The 15,317-nt window shown below is 37.9% G+C and overlaps 1 protein-coding gene across 5 annotated transcripts in view; it reads right to left on the bottom strand.

Annotated features, from left to right (window-relative positions):
• Nucleotides 1-468: 468 nt before the first annotated feature.
• FAR1 (fatty acyl-CoA reductase 1) overlaps nucleotides 469-15,317 on the bottom strand; it is a 41,694-nt gene continuing 26,845 nt past the window's right edge. For all 5 annotated transcript variants that reach the window (XM_030039573.1, XM_030039575.2, XM_030039576.2 and 2 more), the window contains exons 10-12: nucleotides 9,246-9,375; nucleotides 5,494-5,621; nucleotides 469-3,417 (exon numbers count right to left, since the gene is read on the bottom strand). In XM_030039573.1, coding sequence (XP_029895433.1) covers nucleotides 3,255-3,417; nucleotides 5,494-5,621; nucleotides 9,246-9,375 — 421 coding nt within the window. In that variant the 3' untranslated portion in view covers nucleotides 469-3,254. The remainder of the gene's footprint in view (nucleotides 3,418-5,493; nucleotides 5,622-9,245; nucleotides 9,376-15,317) is intronic.

Genomic DNA, 15,317 nt, shown 5'->3' with positions numbered 1-15,317 from the left:
ACAAAATGTAGATGCTACAGGTAGTGTAGTCACTTACAATTCCTTGAAATATTAATCCAAAAGCCACTGCAAAACCACAGTATCCTTTTAAACCACATGAAAAAGCACCCATCTATTTAAGTAAATTTGAAACTAGTACGACAAAGGAACAGGCAATGACAGCGAAGAGAAAACTAGCTGACATACAAGAAAGTCACCATGACCCAGCATACCTCACCATGTGTTTTGATATCACCTCATGAAGGTTTAGATTGTGGGGGGTTCTGTTTGTTGTTTTTTTGTTTTGTGATTGTGAAGGTTTTCCTGTTTTGTTTTTTTAAAATGCAGTATTAGTCCTTAACTTCATTTTCAAAGTTTCTCACAAAGGAAAGAGCATGTTTGTGTATATTAAGACAGCATTTACATTAACCAGTTATTTTCCACAAATTAGACTAGAAACATGCAAAAAAAACCCAAACCACTGGAACACCACTTTCAAGGGATTTGTTTATTTTTGGTTTACAAACAAAGGCACCCAATATTTCTGTTTATGTCTTATAAAAGCTCACAGATTTAGCATTTGTTTCCAAACATCTGTTCCTACAGCAGACAAAAACATTACAGGAAAATGTAATTTTTTTCTCCTCATCCCAAATTTAAATACCAGTAACTGTTAAGTGATCATGTTATTTCAGACTGCTCTTCCTATTTAACCAACTGGAATACCTCCTGTAACTTGCTCGTCAGTACAGTGCGTCTAGCTTACTGTATCAAAATATAGTTCCTGTATATTTTTGATCAACATGTTATGTGCAAACACTGGTATGAAGAACTGCAAGGGAACAGGGTTCTGATATGGAAAAAAACCCAGTCGTTTCAGATAGAATTTCACAGACTGACCACAGGAAGTGACAAAACTAAGGTAATAAATGCGACACTGAATCTATTGTCAATTAAATAGGATGACTGATAAATTTGTGTAAGATACCAATAGTGCACAGAACCACGGTCTCCAAAGAGGAAAAAAAATTGGGTTTCTAAATTGGCAAATGTTGAAAGAGTAGAGGTTAAATACCCTTATGTTTAAACTAATCCTTTTCTTCGTTATTTATTCAAAAGAATATATTTTTTAAGCAGTGTTTTGGACCAGAGATAATCAGTTCATTGGCTTCATAGTTCTCAGTATAAACAAATGAACATTATACGTATCATGTACAATAAACAACCAAAATTCATAAGTGAATTGCTTCACAGAATCATTTTCAGAATATGATGTATTTGTCTTTTCAAACTTCAGCCACATGCCAACATGGGACAAGGGGTGTCACTGGATAGTAGGCACCTCTGAAAAAAGTCTACAATGCAAGAATGCTTAAGCATACTTTCAGGTCCAGTAAGATACTTGGGGAGGCAACTAAAAATGTAATACACCTAATGTGTTTGTTCAAGTGTAACATCTTCAATCACAGAAGCCATAATTTATTTTCAGCCAGTTAGAGGTCTCTCACACAAGGTGTGGTCCTAGACCATTTAGGCTTTTCATCACTAGCTTTATATATACATGGGTAATTTTAAAAAGGAATTACAGCTTAACTACTTACTACAGAATATTTAGCTTCAACAAGGAAGCCATTATCTTTTCAAAATGAGATATACACCTGCATGAAAGGTGTTCTCTTGAAAGTAAGAGTTTTCACAAGAATAGCAAAATAAGTTCTTTACCTACTTAATTCAAATAGGACAAAAAACTATCAAGGGCAAGTATAATGTAGCTCTTGTGTAATTAAGTCATTATTTGCCTTTCCAAGCAGATTCAAGAACATACTCATCAGTATAAACTGATCTTAATGAACAAACACTGGGCAACGGTGCTGGTCAGTGCATCAATTAAAGGAGCATTACAGTGTTCTCAGACAGAATTCTGTGCAACCAAAATTTAAAGGGATCTTCATGTATTGCCTTAAACAAGGATTCAATCTTTTCTTACACCTTGCTATTTTTACAAATGGTTTCCCTACCGAAACAAATTAACATGCAGAAAGACCATTTCTTCAGATTTAATCCTAGTAATTTAAGATAAAAGATAGATGGAAGAATTGTTAACATACTTTCATTTTGAAGCAAGGTACATCTTGCTCTGCTTGCCCAGTGAAATGAGAGGTTTTATTGGGGCAGGGATGAGAAAGTGTGCTTATGCATTAGTGTTGTCCATGCATCAAATTTCATAGCTCAGATTTTAGAAATTATTAATTCATGAAGTATTTGCTAACATTGCTTAGAATTTAAAAACAGGTATATCTCTTAATGAAAGCCTATAGTTTGTCCAACTACTATTACCAGTAACATAAATAGCAACTAAGCATAATAAATTCCTTTCAAATACATTTACCTTTTGAAGTCGGAAGTGTAACAATCCAGTGCTGGCTCTGTGTTCCCAATAAAAATCATTAAAAAAGAGGACAATCAATGACTTTATTTTTGCCCCCCTCAGGGTTACATTTCCTTTCATCTACCCAATGATAGGATCAACTCTGCTTTCAGAGAAGCAAATTGTTCATGACGACATAAATGCAAGTTGGATGCAGCCAGTTTTGAGCACAGAACTGAGTCACTAAGTGCATTCTGAAGACCAGATCAGACAAAAGGCCTTTCAGTAATTAAGGAAGGTTGGTTTTTTTTGTTTTGTTGTTTTTTTCCTTTTTTCTTTTAAAGCAAAGTAGGCACCATTGTTGCATCCCTACTTTGAGAAGAAGGGAAGAAGTGGCAAAAAGTAAAGACAAATTACAAAAGTCCTCAAATAATTTTTTTCAGGAGATCCACCATCATTTATACACTTTTGCAACTTGCAAAACCCTTTGTAATTTAGAAGAATTTCAAATAAATAGGTCTACAGCAACTACTAAGTCAATATTTATCTTGCTCAATGTGGAGTAAAACTTAAAAAGAAAAAAAATCATGTTAAGGCAGATTTCAATCAAACATGTTGCAAATTGCACAGTTATGTTGGTCAGTGGTCTAAAATGTTTTCCCCAGGTCAAAGAGTTAAAAGTTATTTAAACGCTTGTCTAATGCCAATTCAACCTGGCACTTGACCATTTTATTTTCTCTGTTTCCAGGAAGATACACAACTAACATTACATATACCATACTGTATATTTTGCACTCCAATTTAAGATGAAATTATGCTTTTACAAAATGTGAGATGACTACATGTTACAGGCTTTGTGCAGTTAGACCACCATATGCATAGATGTCCTAATGCTAAATTCTCTTCTTCAGTATCTCATAGTACTGGAAGCTCTGAAGTAGGAGAGGAACTTGTAACACAGACTAACCACAAAGTACCAGATATTTCTTGCCATTTGTGACCTTGCAATAAAGATACGCCAGATCAGGATCACAAGAACTGTATTGAAGCCATAGCGTATATTCCTTAACCTAAGGGAAAACAAAAGAAATAATTAAAAGCCAAGGTACCAAGACTTACAGGAAAAAAGAGCACTCTAAAAATTAACTTGTAATGTAGAATTTAATTTGTTCATCTGTTCATCTCAAGATACACTGTGAGTGGTATTACATGAACGACGGAAGTAAGCTGATAAGTGAAGGACCAAACAGAGAAGGCTTTTCCTTAGTTCACTGCTGGAAACTGGAACACATGAAAACTAAGGAACAGAGCCAGCCCTGTAGCTAACCACAGGTACTTCTGCTTTATAGCTGCTTGATAAAAACACCTTAAAGCCAAGGTCACACATACAGTAACTTACCTGTAGAAGGCTGCCATCCACCCCAAGAACAAGGAAATATTTAACACTATGAACTCCCCTACTCCCCTCCACATATTTATAACTTCATATATATGTAGAAGTAACTCCAACTGCCACTGACCAAAAAAAAACCCCCAAAACCCAACATCATAGGATTTTCCAACCACAGAGCCTGGAGTCTTCACTGCAATTTTAAACTTAAATATAGTTCTCTGAGAAGGAGTAAAGATTAGAAGAAACAAAGTGTCCTTTTAGAGCAACTGTGACTTTTAGTAATCTTCTCACAGGTAAAGATGGAAGCTTCAAGACAAACAGCAACCAGAATTGGCTCAGATTTCTTGGAAACAGAGCAATCTCTTTGGTTCAGTAGATCATGACAATTTGTATTTTTAAGGCACCTCTTTTTAAGGAAATACTGACTGCCCTTATCTTGTTTTACAGGTAGGCTGGGTGTTAGTATAGCCAGACCTTCCTCTACATACCTTATTTGCAGAAAAAACAGCCTGAACTTTTGTATTACAAAAGTAAAGCCCACTTTTCTATTCGAGGAAAAATTCTACTCAGTAGTTTCCTAGAGAAGCCAGGTCCCCTACCTAGGCTGCCACATCTGCTTAATATTGAAGCAGTGGATTCTTCAAGTTCAGATTAAAGAGCTAGATGGTAACAGAAGAGGCCAACTTAATAGCTCAGAGTAAATATATGCTAGAATCTAAACCTCTTGCAAAATAATCCACTTAAAAACTGAGAGCTGTGGGCAACCAGATGCTGTTCCAATACAAGACTATTTCTCATGTTATTCTTGGTACGATCCCTTGTACAAAGAATGGCAACTGTATGATAACTCCTGTGCATTTTTAACAGCATCTAGATTTTAAAAAAAAAAAAAAAAATCTGAAGGGGACACCTCTTCAGCTATCCTTACTGTTATCAAAGATTACCATCTTTCAAAAGTATCTCTGAGATCATAACATATCATGCCAATCCGCTCTACAACTGCAAATCCTTGTCTTTAGAAAAATGACACAAGTAATGACCTATGCCACTTCTCTTTGTGCTATCAGGATAGCCGATGTGAAGTAGAATTGCAGAACAAGATTAATCACTTTTATGTCACTCTTTAAAGAGACAAATCAAAAAGTCTGCAACTGTCTTCATGAATCAGCCAAGAACAAAACAAGGGCAGCTGTGCCAGTAAAATTCTGGACAGTAACCATGCATTCAAATTGGAGGAGTTAAGCCACAGATAAAAGGCTATGAGAAGTCATCTTAAAGCACCAACATCAAAGTTTCCTACTCTGAGGTGGAGAGTCCATGCCTGTTTACTCACCTGCTTCAAAAGATCACATTCCCAGAAGAAACAACTATTGTTCTATTAAACCTCCTTAACTGAACAAGCCATTCTGACCTTGTGTTACTGTGTACCTGTTTACCTTCCAAAAGACACTTGGGTAAAATCAGAAACCTGGATTACAGTATACACTAGTGATCAGAGCTGCAACCATAACCCCAGACCAATACTGTAACTATTAGTACTGAGAGCAACTCAGGAGCAACAAATGGAACAAAAAAGATGACAGCTGACTTCTTCAGAAAATGCTTTAGACCACTGGACTGGAACAGAAGAATTCTGGAGGACCTAAACAGGTGCTATAAAGAACAATTAAGTCATAATATGGAAAAGCGAAACTTGACAAGGGCAGGAAAACACAGAAAATATAAACAGAGGAAAATAAAAGTTCATACTTACTTATTCAAGTGTTTCCTAGCTGCAGGGAGGCCAGACATTTCTTCATTCAGCACATATTTCTTCGTTCCCATGCAGTAATTTTCCATGTATTCTGCCCAATGTAGTTGTCGAACATCAAAATTAAATGTCTGCATAAAATAAAAGCTTTCACTGTTAGTTACCCAAAAATTCACCTGCTAAATAGAATAACTTAAAGGAAAAGAATAAATGCCTTTATACCAGATAATTCCAATTTGTCTTTGATGCAAAAAAGTTATCTTGTCCTTATTCATAAGAACAATCCAGATTTAGATCCCATTTCTGACTCAAGTACCAGCTTCTTAAACCACCTCTTCCCAATCTCAACCATTTCATGCCTTATTTTTCCTCCTCAGCAGTAGTATTTTTCCCTCCACTTCCAAGTGCACTGCTTTACCATTTCATTTGTCTGTAAGGAATTCTCTAGAAATAACTATTTTCTATTATATTGTTTCCTTTTAAGCAACAAAATAATTCTAATATGCTGTAGAATGAACACTGCTCTGTGCCTAGTTCACTGTTGCATAAATGCAGAGTTCTTTTAGCTGTGCTTATAGTTGGACAGCTATATTTTAAAAAGAACCACACGAGTATCTTCCTCAGGAGAGGAAGTTACTACAGCAAATTCACAACTAAAGTTTTTCACTGATGTATTGATTTCTTCATCTCAAGATTCTACCACAACAGCTGTTTAAGTGCAAATAAATACCAAGATTTTCCTAGCAGGCTTTCAGCTCTGCCAATTTTGTTTCAGGTAAAAGAATAAGTAAGATCATTACAGGAACAAGAAACGAGTAAACAGTTTTGTGCAGTGAAACTGTATTCGGCTTTAAAAGTTGTTATACTTATGCTAAATCCCCAAGTCCATGTTTCCAAATAAGCTGCTTAACAGCATGGCAGGTGTGTTATAAGGTATGATGAAAAATAAACGCATTGCAGTTCTGAAGACAATCCCTCACACCGTAATTCAGCATTGTTTGCAAGTTAAATGTCAGCAGTCATGATATAAGATATACAGCCTTCTAGTACTAGTAAGTTATCAGAAGGTCTCAATTAAATGTTATTTTCCTTAATATATCATCATAGCAAGAATGTAAAAGTAAAGAAAGTACAGTTTCAACCATTATTCCAACTAGTTCTTTATTGCTGTATGCACTTATTATCGAAAACAGCTATTTGAAAATACTAACAGTCCAAAGCTCTGGGATTATTTTGGTTTTGTTTTTTAAACTTTTTCTGAATTCAAGTTGCTGGGTGGAGGTGAGATGGGGGGGAAGGAGTGGAAATCCTCTCCACATAAGAATCACTAAAAGCTATTCTACTTCCTATTTTTAGCTTTTAGCGTTTGGCAGCTTTTCTTCAACTTAACTATAGAACAAGATTCTGGAAAACACTTGAATAGGAAAAAACATCTTAAAGATGACAACACTGTTCTAAATGCGTAAGGGAATTTGAGTTTTTAAAACTGTAACTGGTGATTTTTATCCTGCTGAATATTAACCAACAAAACCATAGTAGAAAGGAAGTTTAAACTCAGCTGGGGGGGGGGGGGGGGGCACAGCAATTGATCTCAGTTACAATACTTCTTTATTTTAACACATACATGTATCTTCCTATCAGACATACTGGTGTGGAGAACAAGTCCATTCCATTACAGCTGCACTATCGCACAAGCATATTTTTGAGTAACTTGGAATGAATCCGATAAGATTGGTGTAACTCTTCCCAGGCATATGAGGCACAGGGAGGTCGGAATCTGGCAGCACAGGCACATGTGCAGGAAAGGAAGGTGGCTTCAGTCAGTACTAGGCACCAGGGAAAACCAGCTAGCCACATCGAGGTTGTATTGAGTTTGCATGACAAGGTTTTGGCAGCAGGGGGGCTACAGAGGTGGCTTCTGTGAGAAGCTGCTAGAAGCTTCCCCCACGTCCGACAGAGCCAATGCCAGCTGGCTCCAAGATGGACCCGCCGCCGGCCAAGGCCGAGCCCATCAGCAACGGTGGTAGTGCCTCTGGGAGAACGGATTTAAGAAGGGGAGGGGGAAAGCTGTGCAACACCAACTTCAGCTGGAGAGAGGAGTGAGAATGTCTGAGAGAAAGAACCCTGCAGACCCCCAGGTCAGTGCAGAAGGAGGGGAGAAGGTGCTCCAGGCGCCGGAGCAGAGATTCCCCTGCAGCCCGTGGTGGGGAAGACCATGGTGAGAGAGGCTGTCCCCCTGCAGCCCAGGGAGGTCCATGGTGGAGCAGATCTCCACCTGCAGCCCGGGGAGGACCCCATGCCGGAGCAGGGGGATGCCCGAAGGAGGCTGCGACCCCATGGGGAAGCCCATGCTGGAGCAGGCTCCTGGCAGGACCTGCGGCCCCATGGAGACAGGAGCCCAGGCTGGAGCAGGTTTGCTGGCAGGACTTGTGACCCCACGGGGGACCCACACTGGAGCAGTCTGTGCCTGAAGGACTGCAGCCCATGGAAGGGACCCATGCTGGAGCAGCTCGTGAAGAACTGCAGCCTGTGGGAACGACCCACATTGGAGAAGTTCATGAAGGACTGTCTCCTGTGGAAGGCACCCCACGGTGGAGCAGGGGAAGAGTGTGAGGAGTCCTGCCCCTGAGGAGGACAGAGTGGCAGAGACAACATGTGATGAACGGTCCTCAACTCCCATTCCCCCTGTGCCGCTTGAGGGGAGGAGGTAGAGAAAATCAGGAGTAAATTTAAACCCAGGAAGAAGGGAGGGGTGGAGGGAAGGTGTTTTAAGATTTGGTTTTATTTCTCATTATCCTATTCTGATTTGATTGGTAATAAATTAAACTAATTTTCCCCAAGTCAAGTCTGTTTTGCCCATGACAGTAACTGGCAAGTGATCCCTCCCTGTCCTTATCTCAACCCATGAGCCTTTCATTATATTTTCTCTCCCCTCTCCAGCTGAGGAGGGGAGTGATAGAGCAGCTTTGGTGGGCACCTGGTATCCAGCCAGGGTCAAACCACCACACAGGTGTTTCTGTTAGTTTGAGACTGGTAAACATAGCACAAAAATAGAAACTCACATAGATGGTCAACAACACACAGTGGGAAGACAAAGATTTTTCCTTTGAGCTCTTTCATTCACTCTTACTGAGACCCTGCACTCAGTTTTCATTCTTCCTCAACAACCTTCAGGACTTTTCTGTCATGCTGCTTGTTACACTTCTCCCCCTGTATGGGGCAGTTTTACTCAAACAGCAAGAGTGTACTTCAGAAAGAAGTGAGAGAATTTACACTTACGTTTCTTGAATACATGTGGCACTCTGGCCAAAGCATGAAAAGGGTATATAAAAGTTGTTACTAGTTTAAAAACGAGCAAAAAAAAGTCTCTCCTGTTCGTCAGGAAAGAGACAGTGGTCAAGTAAAGCCTTGTTTTATTCATGATGTAGGTAAAACCGTAACAGCTTGGCCACGTGGTTGATATATGGGTAACACTAGATGACGTGATCAGGCCACTCCAAAGACAGTCATCTTTTATATCAGGACTCCTTCAAGGGGGCCCTGCCCTTCGTCATCTCTGATCACATCACTGATCTAGCTTACAACACAGCCCTGGCACAACTGAAAGAATGTGACAGGAATTTCCAGCACTGAGTTAGAACTAGGGTTAGCTCCACATTACAGTAAGCAGCATTACCAGCTTATGTCCTTAGTCAGTCTTAAATGAGCTTATATTTCACTTTCAGTCTCCATGCCCACATCACACAGGTACTTGCCTTTTTGTCTTCAGGGCTTAGCTGGTTCATTAGCATAGTCATATTTTCAGTATTCCAGATCCACGAATTGCTTGTAAAGTATTCTATTAACATCAAGGCCTTATGAAGACGTGTTATTGTTTTCATCATCCTACAGTCCAAGGCATGGAATGTACAGGTTACAGTGGTAAAGATTAGTTCAAACAAATAAAACAGACAGTAAGATTATAAATTTTTTACCCTCCAACCCCACACCCCTATGTTAACATATCCCATCTTGCTCTGTACCCAAAGCATGTTATATTTATCAATAAGATATTTCTGCATATTATTAAAGTGAACTTTGGCTGTCCAATCTTTATATAGAATCAGAAATTATAGGACAGTCCTTTTCTCCTAATCCTACTTCCCACTGCAATGGTAAGATTCTTCCCTAAAAAGAAGAGATGGTAATACGTCTTCTGTTGTTAACTCTTAGTTTAGAACACAGACATAGAACACTCTTCACTTCAGCATACTGGAATATCTAGCTGTACTGAACAATTTGACTTGATGAAAGAGTCAAATTGCACAGTGCAGAACATATGCACGTGACAACTTTAAGCAAGGGAGTAAGTTTCCCTGATCTTCCTGCACACTGTGCAGGACCAGGTCTCTGTAACAAAACAAAATTGGTTTCTTACGGTCACTAATAGATCAACGTTTAATACCACCAGAAATATGGCTTAGCCCCTTAACCCTAGTGCTTCTGCAGCAAAGGGCAGGAAAATATAAAGGCACAGATAGATCATAGCAGATCCTGCTAGTTAGGTGATCAGTTCTATGCCACTTCAAAATATGCAGAAATACCTTCCATCATTGCTTATTATGCAGAGGAAACAACTCTACAAAACCATCACTTGGAGTACAGAGAAATTATGTTATAAGGATCAATTGGGCAAGTTTCTTTTTGATCAGACTATCTGAAGTGGACCTAAAAAATGTGAGTCATCCAGTCTCTGAGATGCAAAGTTCTCACATTTATGACAAGAACATTGTTTCAAGTGTTACAGTGCTAGAGATGGTCAATCAATTTTAGTAAGTACTAACTAGTACACATAACCTAATGCTATTAAATTCATGCTTTGGGTGCTCAAGGTATTTCCATCTCACAGAACTGCTTCCAATTTGATCCTTATAGCAGGACACACTGATCATTTTAAGCACAGAGTGAGAAGGTGGGAGGGGAGGCAAAGAAAGCAGAACAACCCAGCATTAACAGGAAATGGCTTTCTATTGGTAAGTTTTGATCAATAAAGTTCATAAAGGCAATAAAACCCACTGATTTTTCTCTGAAAGCTGCCTTGATGCATTCATACTTGTAGAAGGGATATAGCACATTGTCCCAGAAACTCTTCTAAAGTCAGTATTTTGCATCACATTAGGGTCCCCTACTGTCACTAATGGCTGGCATCTCAGTATCTAAGGGAATATCAAAATTGCCTCTTTTTCTTCTCATGAAATGCAGTAATACGAATTGCAGAGACCACTGAAAAAGAATATCTCTAAAGCACAAAAAACACAAATATTTTTCCTTAAACCCCATAGGACTCTATCTACAGAGTAAAATTTGAATACAAATCTGAGACCACCAGCAAATCTCATTAGTAGACATTTCTAGATGCTTTCAAACACCTGTTTACAGTTTCACCAGTTGGGCAAGGTGGCAACAATGAGAGCTGAGTTGAACCAGAGTTCCTCTGATTCAAAAATAATTAGGAATACAGACTGTGCATCCAAAACATATCCTGTGCTAACAAGACTGAACATAAAAAAAAGCATATTAGTTAAGACAAAAAAATTCAGAAAACAACTCAAAACTTGGAAAGCAAAGATCTCATTGATCAGATAAGCCGAAAAGACCTCATATCAAAATGGCCTGGAGAAAAATAGTGCCAAACAGGACACGGTGGCTAAGTGCTTAAGACTTTTTGCAGAGGTCTGTCCACTGACAGTCTAAAGATTATTTAACTCAGTTGACTTGCCTTTTGTGCCTCCCCAATTTCTGTTCTTACACTAAGCTGGAAGAGCAGCAGAGTTTTAGTTAGAGTGCTTAGACAGCTACAGTTTAAGAAAACTTGTGCCCCTGCAAAATACTAAATGGTGCAAATGAGTATCTGATTAGACAGGTGTGGATTTTGAGCTTGTTACTGGCCACTGACATTGGTTTTCACTCTTTTCTGTAAACAAAACTTAAACTGAATTTAAACTAACATAAAGAATAACCTCTGCTGGGAAGCTTGCTGTCTCTGCCTAAGGATATGGTTTTAGAGCATAGCTAAGCTGATTAAAAAAAAAATTTTAAAAAGTCAAGTGGCTAAAAAGAGTTATTCTACCTCAGCTGCAGATTTTTTCCCTCCCTCCAACTCAAATTGGATTTAGTGACTGGCCACAGAATCAGCTGATTCAACTCATCAATGGAAAAATAATTTTTTTTTCTTTGTAGTTTCTTGATATATCAGCCGAAAGAATCAAGTGTCTCCATATTCCCTAAGCTGCTAGATCAATTACAAAGTTGGCAGAAAACGACCAACTTTCTTGGTGACAGCTTGTTAGTTTGCACTAAATCAACATGAAACTACACTTTTTTTTTAAGAAAAAGAAGTATGGTGACAGCCTCTTATTCAGAGATGTCAGCAATGAATGTTATTTAGCAGGCACTTGTGTACCTCTGGCAGACTAAGTTTTATAATGTCAATGGCACCATATTCCTCCTGCAAATGGGAATATACACACAACTCAAAAAAGAGCATGAATACACAGAATGGAGCTTTATCTCTCAACCTGAAGTTTTGAAATATACACTTCACAGGTTGTTCCAGAGATAGCCATTGGATAAAAGTTGTAAATATCAAAGCCATATATAACCAGTCAGTAAAATATCAAGCATTGCATCACACCTTCTTCATAAGCTGAAGACAGAAAATGTCACCCCTGCTGATCATCATAAAGAACTGAATATTAGCAGCAGTCAGCAAGTCAGTGTGACAGCATGCAAGACGTTCACCTAGAAACTAGATAGAATTTTGCCTCTGCGAGGCAGTCCTTACTGCCATTAACACAAGATACATTACACCAGTTTGAGAAGCACATCACAGGCATCAAAAGTTTTAGGCAATAGTTAATTCAATTATCCATAAGTTAGGTGGGCATGTTTCTATATCAGACAATTGAAAGCAACCTGGCTTAAGGCTATGACTGCATTTTGAAGAAGTCTTGCATGCAACCTACTGTCTCCAGGCTAAAAACAGTTCTGATGCTAAATACAGCCTGATCCTTCAGTGTACCTACAGGCTGCCAATCTGCAAGTCTCTGCATAAGCATTAGAGATGGTTGTTTTTTTTTTTTTTTTTTAAATATTCTTCTAAAATACCGAAAAAACAAGCTTTCAGATTTGTCTTTGTTCAGATTTTCATTTGGCTGTAAATTTTGAAGTGTAAGACATACTACTAGAACTCCAATCTTTCCAGCAGCTCTGTGGTTCCTTTAAATGCGCAACTTAAAAGTGCTTCCAAGAGGAAAAACCATATTAATCTGTTCAATGAAAGTGTACTCTTTACTCAATTCTGGTTTGTAAGACAGTTACTATGTGAAAGGTGCTTCATGTTAAGTTTTAAGCTTTAAATTGAAGTGATAAGATATGAAATTATATCCTTTACACCTCCCTACATACATCAACCACACTTTCCCTTTAACTTTCTAAGCAGTAACAGAAAATGAGTTGCTGGAGAAATCTCTGAATTACAACTTTAAATATTTCATGCCACATTCTGTTCTTCCAGAGTAATTGGAAAGATCTGCCAGGTGTGTATTTTTAAAGGCTTTAAGATTTCAAATACACTGAATTGTTTTTAAATAACATATGGTTCTGTTGTGCTAAGCCCTATGCAAAGTTAGAGGAGAAAACTATGCCTTATATTAAAGTTAATTACACAACTAATAAGCTTAGCTCACAACTAAGTATATATGGTAAGCTACTGACAACACCATCCTTAAACTTGTATGCTAAGGATTATCGCCACTATTTATATAATTGCACAATGCTGTAATAGTCTTAAGTATTTAGTATAAAATATTAAATCTTCATTATGCCAATCTTTATTGTACATGTTCTTTCTATAAAATTTGGAAGTAGTATTATATGCATTATTTCTTCCTTCCCTTAACTGTTAGTATTACGAGAAAATTGTTAAATTCAAGAACCTTCAACTAGATGCAAAAACAGCAAAAAGATTTCCATCTCACTAAAAACATTGCTTCCACAAGTGACACCCAGAAGAATGACTTCATATTGCAGAAAGACTTCAACAGATAAATTTTCAAAAAACCCTGAACAGGAAGATTTTTTCATTATTATTATTATGAGCATAATCCTTTAGTTCTGAAGGGTCACAGGCCTGATCTATTTCTTCAACTTGTTAAAAATTTCTCATTCAGTTGCAGTACAATATCCTGATGGTATGACAACAGTGCAGTTAAACCTACACAGTAATTCCATTGCTTAGTTTTCCCCACTTTGCACACAATAAGGACCTCAGACATGAATTCAGACTCAGCACAGAAGGCAGGCTACTGACCATGTGAAGTCAAATAAGCACAGTATTTGAATTTTCTTGTGCTGATTTTACTGTGTTTTTACTATACCGCTCAAGTCTTTCTGCTAAATCTTGGTGAAGATCACATTTCAGATTAAGACAGCCCTTCTTCACTCAGAACAGCATTATATGGAGTTTAAGAATCTCCAGTAATGTTTCGAAGGCTTTACAAGTTTCCTAGTGCATGCTACCTGGTAATTAAAACCATTCTGTCAACTGGACAGAACAACCACAGCAACAGTAGTACATCGCTATACCATGACTGTCTCCAGCCCATCAGTTAAAGCAGCTTTCAAAGTACTTTGAGCCAGAAGATCAGAAAAAAGTGGAAGACTAAAGATCTGTCTCAAATTTCTTCTATTATTAAGCAACACATGAAGCCCATTAGGATTTAACACTGCATGTCTTGCTTGCATCTATGTATTTATTTCCTTCTACTGCTTTTACTGCAGGCTCCCATTTTTTAAATGCTAAAAAAAAAAAAAAAAAAAGAAGAAAAAAGAGAAGAGCACTATATAATGAAAGCTATATTCCTGTAAGTGGGCTGCGTATCAAACTTAAAAGCTTTTCTTTCAAGTGCATTTGAGTAACCTTAGTGACAGAACAATTGTTTTAGTTGAATCCCCCATCTTTCCTCCAAACTGGAAATCTTGTGCATGATAGGAAACTCACCCACCCACTGTTTTATTAAACTAAGTAGGAATACTCATATTGGTAGTACTTCACAGGCTAGAAAACACATATTTAATGTCACCAATTGTACTAGTACTAATTAAAGTTCTAAATGCCATCTTTGGACTTCAAGTAAGCATTCCAGGAAAAGCAAAACCAAGGATTCAACATTCCCAGTGTTTAATGTAAAACTGCTAAGAATGTTCTACATAACATGATTATTCACAGCCTTGTTTTACTCCCACTGGTCAAATACTTAAAAGACTAGACACCTTTTAAAGACTTAAAAGATTCTGGCAGCATTACTTCCTAACCATTTGAAAGACAGTAGGTTGGCATTTATAGTATAACTATTTTTAGTGAGTGATGAAGTCTTCACATTTATCAGGGAATTTCTATCAATAGTTATTAAGAATAACTTGAAATTGCAAAAGAACCTAAAAGCTAGGAACTTGTATGTTCAATACTTTCTTTTGATGTGAAGAGCTCACATCTTTTTAATGTGGGAAGACTACTATACAGGCACAGCCTCCTGCCACTACTGTTGCTGTGCGTATTACACAGTTGAGTAGACTTGGAACAACAGAACCCAAGGCAGTTTAGAAGTTTTCTCCTACAAACCACTTACATGGCTTCCTTTTACTGATCCAGTGCCAAGTCTGTTACAGACCTTTTGCCCTCCTAGTAAGACAGACCTAGACTACAGGACAATGAATGAATACTCACTTGTGTTAATACACTGTCACCATAGTGGAGATTTTATAGTCTGAAGACAAATACTTTTGAA

Source organism: Aquila chrysaetos, chromosome 16 (genome assembly GCF_900496995.4).
Source record: "Aquila chrysaetos chrysaetos chromosome 16, bAquChr1.4, whole genome shotgun sequence".
Classification (NCBI taxonomy): Eukaryota; Metazoa; Chordata; class Aves; order Accipitriformes; family Accipitridae; genus Aquila; species Aquila chrysaetos.
This window is presented reverse-complemented; position numbering and strand designations above follow the sequence as displayed.